At 41.1% G+C, this 24,871-nt stretch overlaps 2 protein-coding genes across 3 annotated transcripts in view; one reads left to right on the top strand and one right to left on the bottom strand.

Annotated features, from left to right (window-relative positions):
* DOCK2 (dedicator of cytokinesis 2) overlaps positions 1-24,871 on the top strand; it is a 538,858-nt gene that overhangs the window by 218,773 nt on the left and 295,214 nt on the right. The window lies entirely within an intron of this gene.
* Positions 5,338-24,871, bottom strand: part of INSYN2B (inhibitory synaptic factor family member 2B) — a 37,687-nt gene continuing 18,153 nt past the window's right edge. The window contains exons 3-4 of one of the 2 annotated variants that reach the window (XM_032803690.2): positions 9,357-9,513; positions 5,338-5,411 (exon numbers count right to left, since the gene is read on the bottom strand). In XM_032803690.2, the coding sequence (XP_032659581.1) occupies positions 5,391-5,411; positions 9,357-9,513 (178 nt within the window). In that variant the 3' untranslated portion in view covers positions 5,338-5,390. Of the gene's footprint in view, positions 5,412-9,265; positions 9,514-24,871 lie in introns of those variants that run through there. The other variant, XM_075068066.1, reaches the window with a different exon arrangement.

The raw sequence follows: 24,871 nt of genomic DNA, 5'->3' as shown, positions 1-24,871 counted from the left end.
GGGGGAAGGGAAAATCTCTTTGTGTCAGAGTGCAAAGCTTACCTTTGCAGGGACTCGGACTGAGGGTGAAAGAAACTTGATCTCCCTGTTTTGCAATTCAAGGAATTGAAATAGGGTGATCGTCCAGGGCATCTGAGTCTTGGGGTCCCCCAGAGAAGGTTTTGGGGAGACCAGAGTGAGGCAGGCACTGTAATTCCTGTCTGATGGCAGCGCTATAAGATCCAAACTGGTAATTAAGCTTGGAGGTTCATGCAGGCACCCACTTTTGGGCGCTAAGGTTCAGAATTGGGAATTATGCTTTATGACAGTATGGAATTACAACATCCCACAAACATTTTTGACAGGGATGAAAGGGTTAATGTTCTGATAGTGTGGCCCTTTTTGGGGGAGAGGAAGGGGAGGAGTACAATAGCTTTAGGCTGATTTTTTTCTCTTATTGTTCCTTGCCTGGCTGTCATTCAAAGAGCAAGGGAAGACATTGCCTTGAGTGTAAGACTAGCTAATTGCATGCTGTGAGGTCCGCTCAAGCGATTGTGAGAAAAGGTCGGTTTAGATGGAGACAGACACTCCACTCAAGGGAAGACGATGCTGAGGGAAATTTGGTTTGGCAGTCTGCAGCTGCCGCAGATAATTATTATTTAAATACACAAGACAGCTTCATTGTGAAGTTATGGTGGTGTTGATCCTTGACAGCTGCTTGGTAACTCCACCTGTAAATACTGAAACATGCATGAAAAATGGTTTGAAACTTTTCATGATAGGGAAACATGGCGTGTGATTTACTCTCTATCCTCTAAGTCTCTACATAAAATGCAGACTGCTTTCTGCTTGGAAGTAAATAGTGTTGCACTGAAAGTACAAATGAAGGAAATATTGAAAGACCACACGTTGACCTTGTTTAAGTGAACAAAAAAAAAGTAGCCTTGAATACCGCCATGTACATTTTAAATATTTCATGTAGTAGTTCTGCAGAACTACTTTGTTTTTCTTCACATTAAGTAATAAAGATCAAGTAAAAGTGGGTATATTTTATAGCAGGGTCTACAAACTTCCACTCTACCCTAAACAGAACACTGGCAGTAATCTTAATCAAAATGGCATCTTTATGTCATGCTACCACTAGCACAGTCCCCAGATCTTTCTCATTTTACGTTAATTCAGTGTTACATCTGTACTGAACTGCTGAAAGCCACTACTTTGATATACAGTTCAGAGCACTACATATATTAGCATTACAACAAATAATGTGACAGACTTCAATATTGCTTTATATGGCAAATTTCACTCTGAGTTAATGTTCTTCACAGACCCAAAGAGAGAGAGTGAGAGAGTACAAAGTAGTCCTGTTTGCATTTAACAGAGGAAATGATTTAATCAAGGCAGAGCATCCAACATCAGCTGAGGAGTTGCAGGTGTTCCAATCCTGGTTTGGAAGAAGAATTACTACCTCTATCATGTTTTATGTAACCCTTCTGCCCGTCTGAGTTGACAGCAACAAGGGCCAGGTTCAGTATCTAGGGGTTCCGTTTCAATAACTCAAAGCAAATCTGGCTTGAACCCCCACCCAGTGACCTGGAACAATTACATACCCTGCTCCTCTAAGAGGCAATACTTCCTTCCCTCTCGCAAGCATGGGTAGCAAAATCCTTTTAATAAAGGAGGGAAACAATGTTTCTTTATGTTGAGGAAACACCACGAACAGGATTCATAACAAACCATGAGCAAAAGACCCACTCCCAAGTAAGTTTGGCAGTATCCTTTTCCCCTCAGGGTCTTAAGTCCAACAACCCAAAAGAGCACCCCAAAAGTACAACACTCCAAAAGTCTTATGAGTCCAGCAACCCAACAATCACCCAAAAGTCCAACAACCTAAAAGTCTCTGTCCTTGGTCACTGCAGCCCCAGAGTTCAAAAATGTATCTGCAGAGTTTTACCCACCCAACCTGGATGGAAATGGGGGGTAGGGGGGCACACACACACAGGGTGTTAAGGGGCACGTTACATGGGCCAGGGCCAACTGCTCTGCCTCTCCGTGGAGCTCTGCTGCAGCCTTCACCATGAGCCATTCCACTCCACCAGCCATCCCATGAACCGCTTCAGCTGTCCCACAAACTGCCCTGCTCCATCCCGCTTCACTCCACTCGCCATTCTATGGGCCGCTCCAACCATCCTGCAAACTGCTCAGCTCTGCCAGCCGCTTAACAATATCTTCAGGCTCCACTTGTTAACACAGCACTCAGTGAGCACAGCCCTTGGTAATTTTAGCTCTTTAGTGATTTCAGTGTGTAGTAGGGGTGCCCCAGTGCTGGTGCACTATTGGCCCAAAGTGAATTCAACACAGCAGCCTGTAACTAGACTCTTAATGGAATCAAAATTAGCTCTGCTATTTAACAGTGGGGAGAGGAGGAGGTACAGTTGGTGTTTCAGGCCCTCAAAAGGTGTCTATACCATCAGGTGCAAATACCTGTCCCCAGCCTCTCTCAATTCACTGGGTTTTGGAACCCATGACCCTTATCTAGCGAGTGCTACTTAGTTGATGGTGAGTCTCTCTGTCATAAAATAGTTCCACTGGCCTTGATTCACATAATCAGGGTAACAACACTTTATTCTTTCGGCCCCAATAACAGTGAACTAGGGATCCCACAGCAGCCAAAGTAACCATTTGGGTGGCTGTGGTCTCATGCTAGGTGGGATGGGTGTGCCTATGCAAACAAGACCAGCTCCTGAAGTTCTTTTCCACAACTCACCACAATTCACCACCAGATGTCAGGGTAAAGCTCATCCTGACTCTGCTTACATTTCTATCCAGGAACTTGGGATGTGCCTATCATTTAAGCATCTAGGTATGTTTGCACTCTATCCAGATTTAAAACCCCAGTTCTGAATGTGAAGTGGTCATTATTGTTTCTTTTCCAAATAACACTTCATCTGAAGTGCATAAGACCAGGGAAAACATTCATTATAGCTTTGCTGTTGACCAGCCACCAGATGATTAGCAAGTCTTTATTAGACATGTCCCTATCCACATAATAGCTGTTGCCAGTCCAGCAATCAAGGTTTTGATTTTTATTACTTATTTCAGGTTAGTGGAATGTCATTTTAAACAGTTCAGTTTCATAACTCATTCATTTTCATCTCTCTGGTGGTAACCTCCCTGAAAACCTCATGAAGTTAGTCAGTGAGCATGTTTCTCTTATGGTCTTCCCCAATCTTACTGAATACTGAAACTCCAGAGGAGTAAAAAAGAGGTAAGTAAATAGTTATCCAATTAAACATGTTATCTATTATACATTGCCTATCACCTCCGAGTTACCTGAAGAAATTAATTTCTACAACCAACAGCTGTTTATGAAGATGCTCAGCTGCCTTCGGTAAGTGACATTACAGAGAACCTATATAAGAATCTGACACTAACTGTCCAAGTTGGATCTGTTGAGAAGACAATTTTTTATGGGTAATAACTTACCTGGACAGTCCCTTTTCTATGTGGGTTTCAGCCATTAGCATGTCTGGAAGTAAGGATCATGAACAAAGTGAGGCATTGGCATGTTATTTGTTAAGGAGTTCTCCTTTTTTTCCTTGGGTGGAGAGGAAAGTTAAGGAGAGGACATGAGAGAAGATCATGAGAGAGCAAAACTTTCCAGATCTTTTCTCTGGAACATTCTTGACCCATACATCCTTCTAAGATTTGGTGGCCTTTTGCACTTCACCTAGTTCTTTTGGTGCGGTTGTAACCCATGCACCTCCTGGGTATGGTGTTCTGTACCCTCAAGTGGCACTGAGACCACTTAGAGATTAACGATTCTGCTACAGCCTTAGCTAGTGGCCATGTGGCTTTTAGCTCATACAGTAAAGGCTCATACACTAAGCTCCAAATGCCCCAGGTTCAAGCCTGTTCTCTGACAACTGGGGTGGTGTTATACAGTCTCTATCATCCCATTATTTCACACCTTTGCTTCATACTGGGAGATCAAAAAGGTGTATTCTTTAGAACCATAATGTGATTGGCATAGTACACATCACTGTTCACAAGTGAAAACCAGAGCAAAAATGTGCAAAGCTAAAATGGTTGATAATACAGTGTGATATATTTTGAAGTGTGAAAATCCAGTACAATAAACCACTCAGAGCTGAAATTCTCCTTCTCTACTTGGAGCAGTGGTTCTCAACCTTTCCAGACTACTGGAAGTCTGATTTGTCAGGAGTCTGATTTGTCTTGTGTACCCCAAGTTTCACCTCACTAAAAAATTGCTTGATTACAAAATCAGACCTAAAATTACAAAAGTATCTCAGCACATTATTACTGAAAAAATGCTGACTTTCTCATTTTTACATTATAATTATAAAATAAATCAATTGGAATATAAATATTGTACTTACTTTTCAGTGTATAGTATATAGAGCAGTATAAACAAGTTATTGTATATGTCAGGGGTCTCAAACTCAATTTACCTTAGGGCCAGTGCCAGTCATCAAATCTTCTCAGTGGGTCAATGTCACTCATGCTGCCCAGAACCTGCCCCCCAAAAAACTCCACCTCCCACTTGCCTAAGGCTCTGGGACAGAGTTCGGGCAGGGAGGAGGTCGGGGGTAGGGGATTGGAGTGCAGGCTCTGGAAGGGAGTTTGGGTGCAGAAGGGGTGAGAAGTTCAGGCTCTGGGAGGGAGTTTGGGGTTGGAGGGGGTATGTGGGAAGAGGGTGCAGGCTTTGGGAGGGAATTTGGGGGCTGGCGATTGTGGGGGGGGGGCAGGCTCTGAGATGGAGTTTGGGAGCAGGAGGGGATGTGGGGACTGGATGCAGACTCCGGGAGGGAGTTTGGGGGTTGGGGGGTGTGGGGACAGAGCGCAAGCTCTAGGAGGGAGTTTGGAGGTGGGAGGGAATGTGTGGGAAGGGGATAGGGATGCAGGCTCTAGGAGGGGGTCAGAGGTGTGGTGTTTACCTGGGGCTCCAAGGCGGGGCGGGCCGGAGGATCTCTGCACGCTTCTGCCCCCAAGTCACCACCCCTGCAGTGTCCCGCTGTGCTGCTGGGGCCTCTGAGGGGGAGCGCCCAGGGGCAGCAGGTGGGGCCAAGGGAGAGACCCGGCCCCAAAACTGCTGGAGCCTCACAGGCTGCAGATGGCCCATGAACTGGCAGTTTGAGACCCCTGGTCTATGTGAAATTTTAGTTTGCACTTACTCCGCTAGTGCTTTTTATGCAGCTTGTTGTAAAACTAGTCAAATATCTACATGGTTTAATGTACCCCTGGAAACCTCTATGTATTTCCAGCGGTACGCGTACCCCTGGTTGAGAACCACTGAGCTAGATAATCTAATTAATATGAATCTATAAAGGATACTATGCCCGATCCTTCCTCTTTTCCAAGAGCAATCTTTCATTTCCTCTGTACTCCCCCTAAATGTTTATTAATTGAGTCTTGAAACCAAAAAAAAATAAGTTAGTTTATTGCAAAAGATAATATCCCATTAAAACAGTCTAGAAATTTACAAAACATTACTTTTGATTATTACATTTCATTAGGAAGGTGCTCTGTATTTGAGCTAGCATAATTACCAAGTCTTGTAACTATATTTTTTTATTGAACTACCGGGGGTGGGGAGCGCGACTTCATAACCTATGTCATACCAGATTCAGGATTCTATTCATACATTTTGTTTTATTTAAAAAAAAAGAAATAGATTGACTTTCTCTGTAAAACAGAGTCACTTCAAGTGCAGTAATTTTGGTATATATAATGTCATATGCTGTACAGTATTTTACAAAGAGCTTGGTGTATTTTTCACATAAATATGTCAATTTTTTTCATAATAGCCTACTTTATTTTTGAATACCAGTGTTACCAAATGGGATCATTCTGTGTGTGTGTGTGTGTGTATTTTACTCCTTTTATGGGAGCTACTTTGGAACACTACACAGTAGATTGTTATGGTGTAGAATCTTTTCTGCCCAACATTAATAGTTTTGTCATCTACAAATCTATATATTTGTAGTCTAATCCTGATGTTACACAACTGAGCAGTATGTCTCTGGAGTCATCTGTTCTCCTTTTTCTTATTTGTTGCATTGTAATGGAAAGTCACACATCACATTTTGTCGTAGTTGTGTCACACATGCCCACTGAAGGATCTAAAGTACCTATTTGTAACCTGGTAATATGTTTTATTTATATTATCAATTTCTATGTTCAGGCTAAACAAAGCAGTGAAAATAGCAAAGGAGTAATTTGAGTGACTTTATATCTCTTTAGGTGTTTTCTGTAACATTAGACATAGCTGATGTATCTATATGTCTGACACTTTTCCAGTGTGTTCTCTAATAGAAATCACTCTCTTGAGTGTAAAGCTATGTAATACTATTGCAATGTAGAAGCTAAATATTTAATTTTACAAAGAAATTCTATGAAGCGTAGACTATGTAGAAGTTTGTGTACAGTAGATGTACACATGCAGTATTGTGCAATTTCATTGCACAAGTCCGATGCCCGCTAAATTGTTTCGTGCAAGAGAAGCTTAGTTCTGCAGCTATAATTTTTCCTGTGTGATGTGTACAATTACATGATTTCTTCCTTCTTTTACTGTGAATGATAGTCAAGCTGTGCTTGAGACAAGTGTGAAATTAAATGGGCTAACTTAATATAACTTCTCCTGTACCTACAGATTGAGTGCAGAAAACACTATTCAAGCCTAGAATGATGATGACAGAGAACCCCTCCACAGGCTGGCAGTGCTAGCACACCCTGTAAACAGGTTTTGATACTGCTAGGAAATGGTTAAGTGGCTGCTGTTCACTCGCTGAGACAATTGGTGCTTTACACTATCCTCATATAATGGAGATGGGAGTGATTGTTTAGAAAGAGAGTATGGGATAAAAGATCATTAGGTGGGGAACCCTAGGAGCAACCAAGCCTGAGGAGAAGGTGTGACCTGATCTTTGTCTCTTTTATGTTAAATTCTGTGATGATCACACCATACCTCTTGAATGGGTGAGTTTGGACTCAACAGAACACGTGGACTGTACTTGAATGAAACCGGGAAGGAAATTGGTTCGTTCTCTCCCTCAGCAGCAGGCTGCAATAGGAACTGCTGCTGGTACAAAGAGCCTACTGGCCAAGATAAGAAGCAGATAATTCACCATGGTACTGTGTGTTTATTATTTTTAAAAAATGTACTTTTTTAAAAAAAATAACAAAGATTGAAACACATGCCGAAGGGCTGGCAAGTGAAGAGTTAATTCTTTAGTAGAGGGGCTGCTTCTTCATTTTATGCTGTAAAGAAAAAATAAACTCTGGGAGTGGAATACAGGACCGGTGATAGCTAAGTCTAATGGCCTTCCACCAAAGGTGCTAAAAGCCATGAAAACTGGAGAGTGGGAGAGCAATTTTTAGCTTGGAGAGTTGTTATAGCTTTTGATACAGTTCATGGATGTCTCTTTACCATGAGACACTCAGCGTTCAAAACTAGTTGGCTAGAAGGAATGCTATTGTACATAAATAGACTCTTCTGTGTCTCTGTTATATAGACACACTGATACGCAGTCAGTATGGAATAATACTATAGGTGTGCCAGCATATAAAATGTGTATTTAAATGGGTGTGATAGTGGTGTGCTCTAACAAGGGCTAAATTCTGACCCTACTTACCTCTACAAATCCTTATTGAAGAGGGCTTATGGGTATAACTAGGTCACAGTTTTGCTACTAGAATTTAAAGGGAAGTTTTCCTTTGAAAAAGGTTCCAGTGAATGGCATTGTGGTTTCATTGTCCCTCAGTAACTTTCATATCTAATGTGTTTAATTCTTTCTAATTCCCAGTCCTGAAAACTCTTACTCAGCTGAGTCATGCTAATTGCTTTACTTTTCATGCCTCATCACCTCTAAACAAAGACCACTTACACCTAAGCAAGCCCTGTTGTGCTATGGTTCTGCCCTTAATGACTCCTGTGCAATCTTATTACCTTCAGTGGTTTTGTGCAGGTATAATTGATTGTCCTCAATACCTGGAACTTATTAAATGGTTTTGCTGATGTACAACAATGAACAAAAGCTAACTTCTCCTCTTTCTTGGCATTACACACTAATATAAAATGAGTAAAAGAAACATGAGCACTTTTGTCACTAAAGTAATAGGACTATACATCCCCCCCCAGGAATAAATCAGATGAGTAAGAAAGTGCCATGTTAGTATATTAAAGTCTCTTTTCAGAGTGGGACTGCCCTATGCTCTGCCACCTATAGTACTGTCAAGGCTTTAATGATTAGCTATTAAATTTACTCTCCTGAACTTTTTCCCCTTTTTCTAAACATTTTTGCATGGAAAACAGTGTGAAATGCTATTTTTCTTGCAAAAAAAAGTTTAATTTTATATCTAGTTTTGACTAGTTGTCACAGCTATTTTTCTAAATTTTGAAAAATAGCTAAATTGAAATCTGCTCTACATTAACTTCTCTTAACATTTCTCTTAACACTAATCTGTATTAACATCAGAACATCAAAGTGTACAACTGGTTTGACACCCTCTGGGATGCTGTGAGTACGTTCTTTTGGATCAAAGAGGCGTGTGTTGGAGCATTTTGATGTAGTATAAAGGATCTTAGATGCACAATGGTACAAACAGAGGTAGAGATGTTTTATAAATCTATTGCTTTTTAGGAAAGGATGTTAATAAATATGATTCCCTCCCTCCCGCAACCACAGTAAAATAATTGTTTGTTTCTGAATAACACCAACCAAAAAAAAAAAAGGAATCGTGTCCAGTCTTGGATGCTATAGATTTTTAACTCTTACACTAGTGTAACAAATCAATCACTTGTGCTATATATATATACAATCCATTGTATACATAATTTTAATGGATTGTCTCCCTTGGAGAGGAAGTTTTCTTAAAATCTGTGTCCCACTCCACAGTTTTTGGTTGCACCACTGGGGACAAGATCAGGGAATGACTTTTAGGCCCTTTTGTTTGAAACTAAGCATGATGTGGGAAGCATATGGGAGCAGCTTCCTTTACTTTGATTGCCCTTGTTTTTATCAATTTAAATCACAACTTCAGCATTATTTGAAAGTAAAAATTTTGCCTTCACAAAGCATATGAAGATGTCTTTTTGAATCAAAGAGAGAGATTGCATCCCGTTTCAAAATACTCATGTCTTTATTCACTGAGTTTGTTAAATGAGCAAATTCCATTTTAAGCTTTGGAGTTTTCAAATACCTTCTTAGACATTTTTTAGTTTCCTGTTTGGAGTTTCACAGTTGTACATATTAAAGCCTCTGTATATGTGTTTTAATATCTTCTGAAATGTAGTCCTTCAATTCTGTATGTTAGCTAAAAGACATTCACATCCACCAGAAGCATTTCTTTTTCACCTTTTTTGTTTTTCGTCTTAATTCCTGTTTCTCGGGAATTGGATGGTCAGGTAGTAATTTGGGGGCTGGAGCCATGGCAGGAGTTTGCTCCACTTGATCCAGTGTTTTCAAAACCTGATGAAATCTGCCTTCTTGTTGTCTGAAGTCGTATTCCACACTATGGAATACACGGGAAAAATAAGTTAGTAAGTTGTAAATTACCAATTTCAAGGAGAGAAATATGGAAAATATTTTTAGACTTTGTTGCAAAGAATATTTCCTCTTTCAGAGTTGTCATGATAGAGGCTGACTCAAATTTAAACAATTGTAAGCTGTGCTGTTATGAGGTGGTCCTGTGTGGCAATTGTTACTCAAGAGAATCATCTTTACTCACATTAGGCCCAAGGTCATTCATTCAGAAATTAAGTAAATGCCTAAATAAGAATACTCCTAAAAACCAAACCAGGATTAAGCAATCACTGCTAGGAGGTCTTATTCAATACAATTAGGCAACATTTTACTTCATTCCAATAACTATTCATGCATATGCTATGTCATTCACCCATTTTTTTCCTTCTTAGATTATATAAATGAGAAAGAAAGCAAATTTGCCTACCATAGGTAGATATATCTGTGTATATGTAAACATTTTCCTAGAACAATTTAAAAATTACCAAAATAATGAAATTGACCCATACAATTAATCTTCAGTACGCTATTTAATTCATGGTAGCCCACATGTTCCATAGTATGAAAAGGTTGCTAATGCTGATTACTTTTTTATTACAATGTAAAATGAATTGTCGCATAAAAGTCTGTTTAAACTGTTAGCAAGTTAAGTTTTCTAATGATGTTTTTTTGTTTAATGGAAAATTGTGTTCGTGCTCCTGTGAGTGGGTGTCACTTTTCTTCAATGATTCTGCCTCATTGAGCTGCATTATTATTGGTGAAGATGTCAAGGATCACCTGCATGCATTAATAGTAAACAGCTTAACCATAAAACAGAATTGCTTCAACTTTACTATACTTTTCTAAATAAGTAATTTCTTGACTGACGTTTTTCTTCCCATATTCATTGGTATATAAGAGTAGCCATTTGGTGCTGGTTGTCTTGAACACAAATGCCATATATTAAAATTCATGAGCAGCCTACTAAATAGTCACCAAAAGAATCAAAATAACCTGTTTTATCATTAGCTTGTTGATGTAACACAACAGTATCTCCAAAAGGCCTCAGTCATGATCAAGGTTCTATCATGCTAAGTATTATAAAAAAAAATTACATGCTATGGTTTCTGCCATGAAGTGTTTACATTAAAATCTAGAGACCAAGCACAACAAATGAATGTTACTAAAATCAGAGGGGAAGGAGAATGAGGATGAGGGTAAAAGTAATGAGAACATGGGTTTCTGTAGTCAGTGAGAGTTAGTTTGTGGTTCCAAACCAGTTGAATCCATTTGTGAGTGTATGTTTCAGCTATTCCCAAGTGGGAATTACCTGTAAATGTTAAGTTAGAAGAGGGTCTTGAGGAAGCATTTGAATGAGTATAGGATAGTGGCCTTGCAGACTAGTTCAGGGAAGATGTTTGTTTCATGTAGGGAGTGCAAAAGAAAACACACATGTCCTGGTAGGGAGTACTGGACATAGTCAATTCTGGTATCACTGGTAGAGTTGAGGGAGTTAGGGGATGAGGATATGCAATAAGGCAAAAGAGTGAATAAGAGAGTGGCATAGCTGTGGAAGCATTAAAATTGAGGACCAGAAGACTACACTTGTGCAAGAGAAGAGGAGGAGCTGGTGGAAGGATTAAAATGGGCATAGGGAAAATCTAATGGTCCAAACCACAAGTGACAGCTGATTTTAGTGGTTCCTCTTCAATATGGATGTTGGGGAAAGAAGATGACTTACAATCTTTTGCCAAATTGCCCTGCAATCATGGGTGCCTTACAGTGCCTTGATACTGAAGATCCTGGGGATGCTCACAATCATCCCACAAGCATGCAGGTCATATCCTCAAGTGTCTGTGTGCTAGACAGCCCTGGTTCAGCTGCTCCGACCCCAGCATCCTGTCTACAGCCCCACTCTGGCTCACACCAGCCTTGGTTACAAGCAGCAGGGGAACCCCAACACAGTCCCGGTCCCAAATTTTCTCAGAACCGTGTGCTTTGCAATGTCCAACCCTCTTTTGGAGAGTTCAGGGAAATAATAAGGTTCTTTTGTTCCTCTAAAGATACGCAAAGAATATCACAGCTTATTAACTGGGGTAAATTCACCCTTACATTTACATGAGTTGGTTTAAAATAAAAAAAACAAAAACAAATTCATTGACAATAGAACACAGGTTAAGGGGTGTCAAGTAAAGGGAATAAAGTTAGAGTTACAAGCAAATAAAAGCGAAAACATCAAAAAGTCTAAAACTTAATCTAGCGAGGTACAGGCTTTGTTCAAGATGGTGTCTCACCTATACTCAATTTCCAGAGACTTCAAACCCCCCTGCTTGTTGAAGCACCCATCTTTCTCAGTTTGCAAGAGCTCTGTTTACTTTTGTCTGTGTAGTGATGAATGCCAAAGATAGCTTCTGTCTTTGCTTATATTTTCCCACCATCAATGACTTTGTTTAAAGAGGCAGGAGTATGTCTTGCTGTTTTTCCCTTCCTGGGGGTTTGCCATTTCCCAGCCGATTTCTTTGTAAATAGAGCTTCCATTGTTACTGATCACACTTTGCTTAATTTCTTTATAGTCAGGCAAATAGCTGCCTGCCCTCCTGTTTAGGGGAAAGCCTGTTTTACACTTGTTTTGGTCACAGACTGGAAGCACAATGCCATTAAGTATCCATATTTTCTTCATATCGTGTTAATACTACATTTCACAATAATAGTGATCACTGGTGCATGTCATAAGCTTTCTGAAAAGACTTCACTCTATACACCTTTATAATACAGTAATATTGTATACAATCAGTTCTTTCAATTTCCTATCGCTTGAGGTTCAGACCCCTTGTCTTTCTTGACCAGTAAACCTTTAAAATGGATTCTTCTGAGGATTACCCCTCAAAGGAAAGTTTATTCAAGCTGTAAGGAAGGTGACATGGAGCCTAGTAATGAAGGAAGCTCTGTCCTCTTTCTTTCCCTGGGTGTTAGATTAATTTGTCCCCCCCACCCCAATATGTAAAACTAGACTTCATTGTCTTTGGCTGGAGATAGGGCTGGTCAGAGAATCAAATACACATTCCTTTGTCTAAGGCAAACCTGTTTACCAACTTCCCCTGGCACACCTGGTTTAAATATACTTTAGTTAAAATTCCAGCATATATTATAAACATTTGTACACACCCTGTGCATAGCTCATACAAAAATAATAATGATTAGTGAGTTGTTTTGAAATGATACCTCACAAGGTATATTTTGTACCAAGAGTATTACTGTAGTGAGTATGATGTGAATATAGGGGTGCTTAGTGTTTCAGTGATTGGTTATAGTCAAGGCAGAGTCCCTGTTTAGTTCTCTTATGATGAAATCTTTGTAGTTAGTCCTGGAAGATTCCTGTAGCTATAGAGAGAGACAACCTTAAATGAATGTCTAGCAGCCTCTCAGGAGCCCTGCAGAGGGGTTCCCAAAACTGGGGTCTACCTGGCTAACTTAAGAAATTTACCAGGTCTGGAGAAGGAAGAGTTTAACATAGCATCCATATTTTGGGTCTAGGCACTGGAGAAAACAGTTGTGATGTCAGCAGTGACAGAGTGGGGAGTGGAGGTTTCATGAAGAAGGTGAGGGTGCTGGAAGTAGTAGCAAGGAGTCAGAAATGGTGAATAAATGGCTGAGATTGTGGTCACATGGGTCACTGAAGTGGGAAAAACAAAGCTGCTTGATTAGGAATATGGTAGAAATGTTGGTGGAGAGAATAAATTTGTAGTGGAGGAAACCAGTGTTCTCATGGGACTTGATCCCTCTAGGGCCACTGAATATCATGGGCACAGACATGGAGGACATGAATATTGTTGGTGAGCCAAGGATAGGATTTTGATGGGATGGTCCTGGAAGATGTAGAAAAGAGTGAAAGTCAAAGGTGACAGAGCAGAGTTGAAATACTCAGCAGCTGATTCAGTAGAGGAGGTGAGTGGGAAGAACAGCACCGTGAGAACTAAATATTTCATAATTTACATCTTGACATGTACTGGAGAGATTTGAGGGGGAAATGTTGCACAGTATGACACATCTGAAGAACATCTGGTGCCTGAGGGTCCCCCCTGCCAAACTTGATATAAAATATGCTCTGTAACTAAATCTAATTCTGCAACCTCTATTCACATGAATAACCTTTATTTATGCTAGTAAGCCAATTGACTTCAACATGTCTGTTTATATAAGTCATGCGTTCAGTCTAGGTTAATGGGACTATTCATATGTGTACAAGATATAGGAGCAGGTCCTCAGTTATCTTTCACAGGAAAAAAATTAAAGAAAAAACTATCTTAACTAGAAAGGACCACTGAAGTTCCAGAAGAGTTATTAGTCATGCTTTTGTAAGCCACACTGTCACTGATGTTCATATAATTTGGTACACTTCTCCCATCAGAACATGAAATCATCAAATCACTTCCATATATTGTGTTTAGAGCAATCATTAACACATTTCCTTTTGTGACTAATCTGGACTGTAATTTGAAAACCAAGAAGATTAGCAGGTGTACCTTAACTTCTTGACTTAATCTCAGGGCATTGTGTACCACAGGCTGTCGTGATATAATATGGTGAATTGCACAATAACTTCAACTTGCTTGGAGTTACCATAGAACTTATCACAGAATCAGATCAACCTCTAGGAGGGAACATACCAAGATAGAGTGACCAGCTGTCCCGATTTTATAGGGACAGTCACAATTTTTGAGTCTTTTTCTTATATAGGCTCTTATTACCTCCCACCCCGTCCCGATTTTTCACACTTGCTATCTGGTCACCCTATGCCAAGCCAAGAGGATTGAGGGAGAGGTAAATTCTGCCAGCTTATCATCAGAGTTTGCATAGGATAGGGTTTCCGTAGAAGCAACTGTCTCACTGACGTCATTTCCATTGCCCAGCAGCACAGCATCTCCCCACATTTGCAGGTCAAGTCTTGATCAGCCCCTTACAACTCTGGGCTGGCACATGCTCAGTGCAGAGGAATCTTTGAAGAATTTAGCTGCCTAATTGGAACAAGTCTTTATTGAGCATGTATGAATTTAGATTTTTCCAGGCTTGTAATTTAGACAAATTTGGATGAATTTTCACAGAAACAGCAAAAGCCCCAGCCATGACAAGTCGGTCTGACCTCCCCTATCAAATTTCAATTACCTGATCTAAAGCAGGGAGGTGCTAGAGCTCCTTGATGAAAGAGTTGTAAGAATTGTTTTAACATGAGCAAAGTAACATATTTCCCCCTAATTCTGTTCTTGGAAATGGCTGAAACTTTCCACAAAAGCCTGAGGCAGATACATGGCATGGAAAATTTCCACCCAAACGATTAAACTTTGCCAAAATTTTATGAGCAGCTGAAAACAGTCTTCTCACGGAAGTGTCAGGCAACCTTAACCATACACAGAACTACCAGTTCCTCTCATAATAATGAATATGAAGTCTACAGAGTATGTAGATTATAAAGATCTGCATTCCCTCTTTCCTAAACAGATAGAAACAAATTGCAAGTGCAATCTGGCTACATCTTAACTAGAAATTTCACAGGTCTCAGAAACGACGCACATTTCATAATAAAATATTATGATCCACTGGTTGCTTGGGAATTAAGCATAGACATAAGTAATATACCTAGACTTCTTCCCTTCCACAGTCATGCAAGATTAATAACCATAAAAAATGAGTCCTCAAACAGCTTGTTTGTCACATAAACTATTCTTATTCTATATTGGAATCTAAATGGATCCCTTATACAAATAAATGTGTATATATAAATTGATTCATAAACTACATGAAGTCTTCTGCATGTTCCTTATCCATAGTCATCCATCATCCTTCTTTTCTGGTCATTCTATCTCACCTGCTGCTGATATTTTCCCTATTTTAACTTTGTGATCAAACACAGGATCATAAATGCTTCAATATCTAAGAATGTCTGAGAGCGTCGCTGGCAACAATAGCATGCTTAGGCAGCAATGGTCCATAGTGCCAAATGTCCATGGTCACACTGTACAGCTTTATTTCAGGCATCTTAAAGCTCCGCAGCATTATTACTGATCTTGGGCAGCAAGGTTAATTGCAGATGACCACATGGCTGCCGCCATTCCATGGACAGGCAATGTCCCCTCCTGACCTCAAGTCTAATCTCCAGGGCTCGATGTGTAGGGACATTATCTCCAAAGTAGGCTATATGTGCCAGGAAATGGTGACTGATTATGACTTAAAATTTCTCAAGGTTAGTTCTCAATAATACATCCCTGTTACTGAAAAATCAAACCATCTTATGTCCAGTAGTCACTGCTGGTAATGCATATAAAATTCCTCCAGCCTCCTGATGTCTTGCTCAAGCTATATCCATGTGATCACCAATCGTGCAGTGGCTTTTCTCAGTAAACATGCTTCAGAATTCGTTCGTCTTCCATTCTAATAATGACTATACCGAGAAAGCTGCCAGAACTGTACTGTTGCTGATGGAGGCAATTGCTGGGGTCATCTTTGAATATCCAGAGTTCTGATTTGAAGTGTCCTTCAAGTATCATAAAATGCAGGCTGTCTCAGCCCCTTTCTGTGGTTGAAATTTAATCTAGAAAAAGAAAATCTTGATTCATTTTCTCTTTAGACATTTGGCAGTGATCACTGAAAAATAAAAGGCCTTACAGTGAGGTAACTGTAGATTCTGTAAGATTCTGTAATGAAAAACTTTCTTTTAAAACATTTGTACCCAGAGTTGCTATAAACTACATTCAAATGTCATATATGTAAAGCTGGGTCTAGAACGTACAAAATGTATACCTTCCCGTATGAGAGAATAAACCAAAACCAACCTGTCAGCTTTCTTCAGACCTTTAGTTTGAGAATCTTGGTCAATCCACTATCAATATCCCTCTGTAATTTGGAAATTTAAATAGCAAATTCTCCCCTGTTTATACTAAGCATAATTACAAGCCTTGAAGTGTAGTCTCCCTTCTCACTAGTAGAACCAAGAGAAAAATAGACACCATTTTTGTTTCTATGGAAACTTTTGACTCTTGCAATTTTCAAATGCTGTGCAGCAAATTCAACTTGATGAATCATATTAGTTGTATGACTGTATAGTTGTATAATTTAAGAGTATGTAATGTGACTTGACTTAGGCCAGTCACCTGGCATTCAAAGCTATTACAGAATAACATAAATATGACAATGAACCAGATTATTTTTTAGTTCAAAATAATGCATTAATCCAAATAAAACATGTCAGTCAATTCTGACACATTTGACAAACTACTGTATTTAGTTGAGCATAGGCTATAAAGACACTGCATTCCCTTCAGCTATTGTCACTCTGCAGATGTGAGTCAGTGTATTATATTGTTTCAGTGATTTCCACACAACTCCCATTAATGCTGACAGGAGTTCTGTACCTCGGAATACCTTTCCCAGACCTGAAGAAGTGTTTGTAGACTTTAAGATCAGAAGGGACCATAATGATCCTCTAGTCTGACCTGCTGCACTTTGCAGGCCACAGAACCTCACCCACCCACTCCTGTAATAGACCCATCCACTGTAATAGACTCCTAACCTCTGACTGAGTTACTGAAGTTCTCAAATAATGATTTAAAGACTTCAAATTACAGAAAATCCACCATTTACACTAGTTTAAACCTGAAAGTGACCCATGCCCCATGTTGCAGAGGAAGGCGAAAAACACCCAGGGTCTCTGCCAATCTGACCCTGGGGACAATTCCTTCCTGACCCTGAGCATGTGGGAAAGACCCACCAGACAGATACCTGGGTAAGAATTCTCTGTAGTAATTCTGGGCTCTTCCCATCTAGTGTCCCATCACCAGCCACTGGAGACATTTTCTGCTAGCAGTTGCAGATCAGCTACTTGCAGTAAGGAAAGAGTAGGCAGTCTCATCATACTATTCCCTCCATAAACTTATCAAGCTCAGTCTTGAAGTCAGTTAGTTTTTTTTTTGCCCCCAGTGCTCCCCTTGGAAGGCTGTTCCAGAATTTCACTCCTCCAATGGTTAGAAACTTTTCATCTAATTTCAAGCCTAAACTTGTTGATGGCCAGTTTGTATTTATTTGTTCTTGTGTCCTCCCTCCAGCCTGACAGTTCACCTTTCAGTATAACACATTGTAGTCTCCTGTTTAACCAGTTCCTTATCTACTTTTCAATTCTCATATTAATTTCCATCCTTCTCCAATTTAACTACTAATTCCCCATGTGGAACTGTATCCAATACCTTACTGAAACCTCTGTATAAGCTCAAAATCTTGTCTCCTTCACCCACAGAAGTTGGTCCAATTAATCTTGTCTCTCTAATATCCTGGGACCAATGCACCCACACAGCAAACATGAGTTCTGTAAGTGCATTGCCATTGGAATACCCTGACTGTTTTTGTAATGCATAATCTGCTGATTTAGTGTTTTAATCATTGAAAGGATGCTGGTCTCTGTTAGTTCATGATCGTATCTCTGTGATAATTCAAACTATCGCTAAGTATAAGGATTTCACAATGTAAATTGACATTGTATGAGTTGCTCTTTAATTAAAAAGACTGGAATTTCTATACCTAATCTGGCCATTAGTCAGTCCAGCTGGATGAATGTGCAAATCCTTAAATGTGAAGAACTCGGGGGTGATGGAAGCATAAATGACATGAAACCCTGGAATAAACAGTGTGTGATATGGAGCTGCTCTGTAAACTAATTTTATGAATACTCTATGTTCTGCAGGCTATTGGGATGTTTACTGCATGTTGGTGTAGTTTAATAGTGAACTATTAGGAAATGAAGGTAGAAAGATTATAATGACTCAAGATAAGACATCCCTTAGCAAATGCTTGAAGATTGTGAGACAATGGGAGAACCACTGACTTCGAGAAGTGGAGCGTGACCCAGTGCAGAGGCCACTGAACAGATTTTTAACAAGCACAGCCAAAGCCTGAAAACTAAGAAGACAGAGAACTTCTGGTTGGATAAAAAATGACTCTCTCCCTCTCCAGGGTGAGAAACCTGCTCAGGTGTCTGAAGAGGCTGGATCGCCCCAGGCTATCGTTGGGCGATGATAATCCTATAGATAAGGTAGACATGCAGGTAGACTGTTTTTGAAATCCCTTCCCCAATGCTACTGTAAAAAGTCTATCAGATGCTAGGTGATAAACATCTTAGTCTACTGGTTTCTTATTCACTCCTGAGCAGGAGGAGGTTATCTTGAGCACAATCTATCCCACAGTGCTGGCTAGTTACAGGGAAGCTAGTAAACTTGTCTTTGCCCTCTCCAGGTTTGGAGAGCTCAGGGAGTACTGAACATGGCAGTACAACCTCTGGGGAGCATTGATTAAATAGGGTTTTACTCTAGTCACTCAGTACTCCCAAGGTATCTTTTTATTATTAACAATGAAGGGGGGGAAAGGTGGCAGTGTAGGTGGCTGGCTGGCTGAGTTTCTGTTGAAATGATTACTTAGTGTTGCTGGGATTTTACTGTGGTGTCAATTATGCTCGGGATAATGAAAGGGGGGAAAGGTGGCTATGTAGGTGGCTGGCTGGCTGGCTGAGTTCCTGTTGAAATGATTACTTTGTGTTGCTGGGATTTTACTGTGGTTTCAAAAGTGCCTCGAGCTTTGAATAGGCATCATTTTATTATTTTAAATCTCAATAAACAAAATGGATATTGTATTTGAGATTTTATTAACTTTCTCTGGAATTAGGGAAACATAATTAATGTGTGTCCTAGAAAATCTAGAGTCTCATATCTAATAGTGTCATCCCCAAGCTGCTTTGGTGACCTGTAAGCTAATGCGGAGAAACAGCTGGTTTAAGTATAAATAGTTAAGGGTGATAGGGAAAATAATTAAATCTCTCACAAGGAGTCTCCTGTGGGAAGGAGCCAGTCTAATGAGAAGCAATTTGTATCTTGGAAATGTTGCATGAAATGCTGGAATGTAAATTCAACCTAGAAAGCTGAATAGTTAACTTCAAAAAAAACCAAAACAGTGATATTAAGTTAGAGTTCAGGAAGCCTGGAGATGCTGGGGAAAAAGCTGTTACAATTTGCAGTTAATGGAGCGTTAGTTTATCATGTATTTAAAAACAAAACAATGTACAATATTTTGTTTAACTTTGGAAGACAGAAGCAAAGACTCTAAAGTATGAATTTATAATTTTGGGAATACTGCAAGAAACCAAACTAATCTCACTGTGGCATTTTGGGAGGTCTCCAAACCATTTAAAGCAACCTTTTAAAGGGCTTATGGTCAATGTCACATATATGCTGAGCTTCTGAGTTTTTGCTTACCTTACATGAGGGAGACATGTTCAGTTACAGGAAATCAGTTATTCTCCCATTTGTAAAATCTAGACTGTCAAGCTGTATTGAGGACAAATGGGTGAAGAAGTTGCATAAGGTTTAATTTAAGTTGAATCAGGGTAAAACAGATATAACTTTCCCTGTTAAAACTCATTTCCTCTCCAAAAAAAAAATCTTTTTTTTAAACTTAATGGTAAACTTGGCATAATTTAAAACTTTTCACACTCCATTGCATAACCATTAACACACCTTAAAAGACTGCATTAATTCTACTCTGATTTACTTGTGCTTAACTTTGTGTGTGTGAGAAGTCTCATTGAAATTGGGATGACTCATGCATAACATAAAGCATGTGCATAAATCTTTGTGGGATTGGGGCCTTACTCCTCATGTGTGCCTTCTGAAATCAGTGAAGTTACATGTGGGGTGTTGTGCTACTCAGTGGTAAGGGTTTCAGAATCTGGCCTTCTTATGTTTTTCATCATGTAAGCAGAAATGATAATCTATCAGCACCAAGGATGGTGGTTATTAAAATGCAAGAGTTCAAATCCAAAGGGTTAGGGTTAAATGTAATAAGTAGAATGTCAGGGATAATTAAAGAAAATGCTAGTCTTAATTATCAGCAGAAACCGAAGAAGGTTCTGGTTTTTAAAGATGCTGAGTCTCTCAAGTCTCACTTGAAGTCAGATAGGAGCCTGGTTGCTTAATCACTTTGGAAAATCAGGTGAAAAATATGCGTAGAAATAGACATAAGGTTCAAATGAATCATAATGAAAATATGGTTAGGTAGCAGGTTAAACATAAATAGTAAAACTAGAGAAAAAATTGGAACTAACCATGTGGCTATCCTCACCCTGACTATTTGCATAGCTACTTGCCCACTTTTCGTATCTCTGTGTCTTTTTTTTGTCTTTTCAGATAGTCAGGTCTTTGGGGCAGAGTTGGTGGCTTCCAGTGGGTTTGTACAGTGGGTGGTACAATCAAGTCCTGATCCTGATTCAGGCCATATGTCACAGCTGCAATATATATATTAAATTAAATTAATCAAATTTGTTCTTCTTACAAGGGAACTTTTCAGGAATGATCTTAAATTGAAAACGTGGTTGGCGAGAAGAAACAGCAGTGGGCTATCTAAAACCATAGAGGAAATGGGGAAGGTTCTCAGGGAAAGGTGGTGATATGCAGTTAGTTAAATGAGGATAGAAAGGTAAAATGATATAAAAGGGACATGGCACTAGTCAACAGAGCAATTAATTTTTTTAATCACTTTAAAAAACTGAGCTTAGTGCTGTTCGTAGGTGACAATGATAGTCCTGAGACTGAAGGTTTCTATTTACAGAACAGCTACAGTAAGGGCAGCATCTGTTCATGTTCCTGCCCTTTGCAAAGTGTCTGAGGGTACGTCTACACTACGGGATTATTCCGATTTTACATAAACCAGTTTTGTAAAACAGATTGTATAAAGTCAAGTGCACGCGGCCACACTAAACACATTAATTCGATGATGTGCATCCATGGTCCAAGGCTAGCGTCGATTTCTGGAGCGTTGCACTGTGGGTAGCGTTGCACTGTGGGTAGATATCCCATAGCTATCCCATAGTTCCCGCAGTCTCCCCCGCCTCTTGGAATTCTGGGTTGAGAGCCCAGTGCCCGATGGGGCAAAAATCATTGTCATACTGCAGCTATGCTTTGTCAATGCAATGACCATTACTTCGCTACAATCGCATGCGTATCCGGTAAAGTGTCCTCTGACCATGCGTGGACGGACAAGGCTGCCTTGCCCAGAAACTCTTCTGCAAAGGTTTGGAGTACTCCAGGACACTTCATGGAATGTCCTTGGAGGATTCCGCTCATCCCAGACATGTTCAACCAAACTTTTCCAGTAATAAACTTTACTGGCCGTGATGTCATCCAAGCCCTCATGGCAAATCAATCTTAAAAAACGCTTGCATTTTAAACCATGTTTTTATATTTACAAAGGTACTCTCACCAAGAGGTCGCTTCCATGGCTTCACGTCTGGGCTAGCGGCTGGGAGGGCTGCAATGGTATCTTCCGTCTGGGTCACAAAAAGTCTCCTGGCGTTCTGGGGCTAACGGCAGTCTGTGTGCTCGCTGCAAGGTCATCCTCCTTTCCTCTCTCTCCTCATCTTTCCCTCCGCGAATCATCAGCCATGGTCTGAGATTACAACCCCACTCGGAATCCACGGACAGGGGTGGGGTGTGTGGCGCAGCACCTAAACTATGGCAGCTTAGCGTAGTGGACGGCATGTTTTTGGCCCTGACCCGGACCTTCCGTTCTGCTTGTCTTTGATTGGCTGTGTAGGCTTGTCTGAGCTTCTGAACTTTCATTCTGCACTGCACTGGTCCCTGTGTGCCTTGTTCCATCATAGCCTTGGAATTTTTTCAAATATTTTTTTTTCGTTTTTGAACGGCAGTTCTGTTAGCATGAAATTCCTCTCCCATATAGCGATAAGATCCAGTACTCCGTGCAGTCCATGCTGGAGCTCTTTTTGCGATTCTCGGAGACTGCATTGCTTCCTGTGCTGATCAGAGCTCCACGCGGCCAACAGGAAATGAAATTCAAAAGTTCGCGGAGCTTTTCCTATAACTTGGCTAGTGCATCGAGTTCAGATTGCTGTCCAGAGAGGTCACAGTGGTGACCTGTGGGATACCGCTGGAGGCCAATACATCGATTTGTGGGCTGCACTAACCCTAATCTGCACAGGCAGCCTGGACAGTGGTCAGGAGCTGTTCAACTACAGGCTGAGCAAGTGCAGAATGGTGGTAGAATGTGCATTTGGCCGTTTAAAGGCGCGCTGGTGCACATTACTGACTCGCTCAGACCTCAGCCAAACCAATGTCCCCCTTTGTTATTGCTGCTTGCTGTGTGCTCCACAATCTCTGTGAGAGTAAGGGGGAGACCTTTATGGCGGGGTGGGAGGCTGAGGCAAATCACCTGGCCACTGATTACGCGCAGCCAGACACCAGGGCGATTAGAAGAGCACACCAGGAAGCGGTGCGCATCAGAGAAGCTTTGAAAACGAGTTTCATCACGGGCCAGGGTACGGTGTGACTGCTGTGTTTGTTTCCCCTTGATGAATCGCCCCCCCCTTGATTGACTCATTCCCTGTAAGCAACCCACCTCCCCTTCGATTACAGCTTGCTTAAGGAAATAAAGTCACTATCGTTTAAAAATCATGTATTCTTTATTAAAAAGTCATTATAAAAAGAGGCAGAGAATGACAAGGTATCCGGGGTGTGGTTTGGGAGAGGAGGATAGGAGGGAAGGAAAAGGCCATTAAACACATTTCAATGTAATGACAGCCTTTTGGTTGGGCTGTCCACGGGGTGGAGTGGGCGGGTGCACGAAGCCTTCCCCCACGCGTTCTTACACGTCTGGGTGAGGAAGATATGGAACATGGTGAGTGGTGAGGGTGGTTACACAGGGGCTGCAGCGGCACTCTGTGACCCGCTGCTCTTCCTGAAGCTCCACCAGACGTCGGAGGATATCAGTTTGATCACGCAGCAGCTCCAGCGTTGCATCCCGCCACCGCTGATCTTCCTGCCTACACCTCTGATCTTCCTGCTGCCACCTCTCATCTCGAGCGCTCCTATCTCCTCACGTTCATCCCTCCCTCACGTTGGTCCCTCCTGTCCTCACGTTCACTGGCATCTTTCCTGTAATTTGATACCATGTCCTTCCACTCATTCAGATGAGCTCTTTCATTGCGGGTTACTTCCATGATTTCGAGAACATTTCGTCTCGCGCGTCTTCTTTTTCTCCGCCTTATCTGAGATAGCTTCGGGATGGAGTAGGGAGCTTGAAAAATGTGCAGCTGCATGAGGGAGGGAAAAAAAGGGAGAGAAGTATTTAAAAAGATACATTTTACAGAACAATGGTTATACTCTTTCACAGTGAACAACACTATTCACTTACATAGCACATGTGATTTCACTACAAGGTCGCATTTTGCATCTTAATATTGAGTGCCTGCGGCTCTGGTGTTACAGATCTCACAGACGCAGGTCCAGGGCATCAGAATTCAGCTTGCATGCGCCATGGTAAGCCATTGTCTTTCGGCTTGCAGCTTCATATCCAGTGCCCTCCTTTCATATACCAAGTCCCGTCTCTGATGCTTCTTTCCTGTTAACATGCAGCAGCAGAAACCAACCCCCCCCCAATCCAATTCTCTAGGATGATTGCTTTACCCCCCCCCACCGCATGGCTGGTATCATGGAAGATCACTGCTAATCACCCCCTTTCCCCCCCCACCGCGTGGCTGGTAGCAGGGAAGATTCCTGCTAGCCAAACGCAAAAAAGCTCAGCGCTATCCCCCTCCCTCCCCTGCTTGGCTACGTGCAAGGAAGGATTTCTTTTAAGCAACAGCAAACCCAGTAGGAATGGCCATCTCTGTCCCCTTAATTAAATTCCTGAATTTCAACAGGTTACCATGAACGATATCACTCTGCTGAGGATAAACAGAGCGAGATAAAGAACGGATGTTTCTTGAATGCCAGCAATCACCGGGACCATACGCAGCTATGCTTTGTCATGCAATGATACCCAGATTACTTGCTACATGCATGGCGTGGTAAAGTGTCCTACCATGGTGGACGGAACAAGGCTGCCTTGCCCAGAAACCTTCTGCAAAGGCTTTTGGAGTACCTCCAGGAGCGCTTCATGGAGATGTCCCTGGAGGATTTCCGCTCCATCCCAGACATGTTAACAACTTTTCAGTAACTTAACTGTACCTGGCCGCGAATGCATCCCAAGCCCTCATGGCAAATCAATCATTAAAAAACGCTTGCTTTTAAACCATGTTTTATATTTACAAAGGTACACTCACCAGAGGTCGCTTCCATGGCTTCACTGTCTGGGCTAGTGGCTTGGGAGGGCTGGGAGGGTAATTCCGTCTGGGTCACAAAAAGCTCCTGGCTGTTGGGGCTAACGGAGTGCTGTGTGCTCGCTGCAAGGTCTCCCTCCTCCTCCTCCTCCTCCTCCTCATCTTCCCCCTCCGCAGAATCCTCAGCCATGGTTGAGATTACAACCCCCACCTCGGAATCCAC

The sequence above is a fragment of the Chelonoidis abingdonii genome, chromosome 7 (genome assembly GCF_003597395.2).
Source record: "Chelonoidis abingdonii isolate Lonesome George chromosome 7, CheloAbing_2.0, whole genome shotgun sequence".
Lineage (NCBI taxonomy): Eukaryota > Metazoa > Chordata > Testudines > Testudinidae > Chelonoidis > Chelonoidis abingdonii.
Note: the sequence above shows the minus strand (reverse complement) of the source record. Positions and strands in the feature narration are given on the sequence as shown.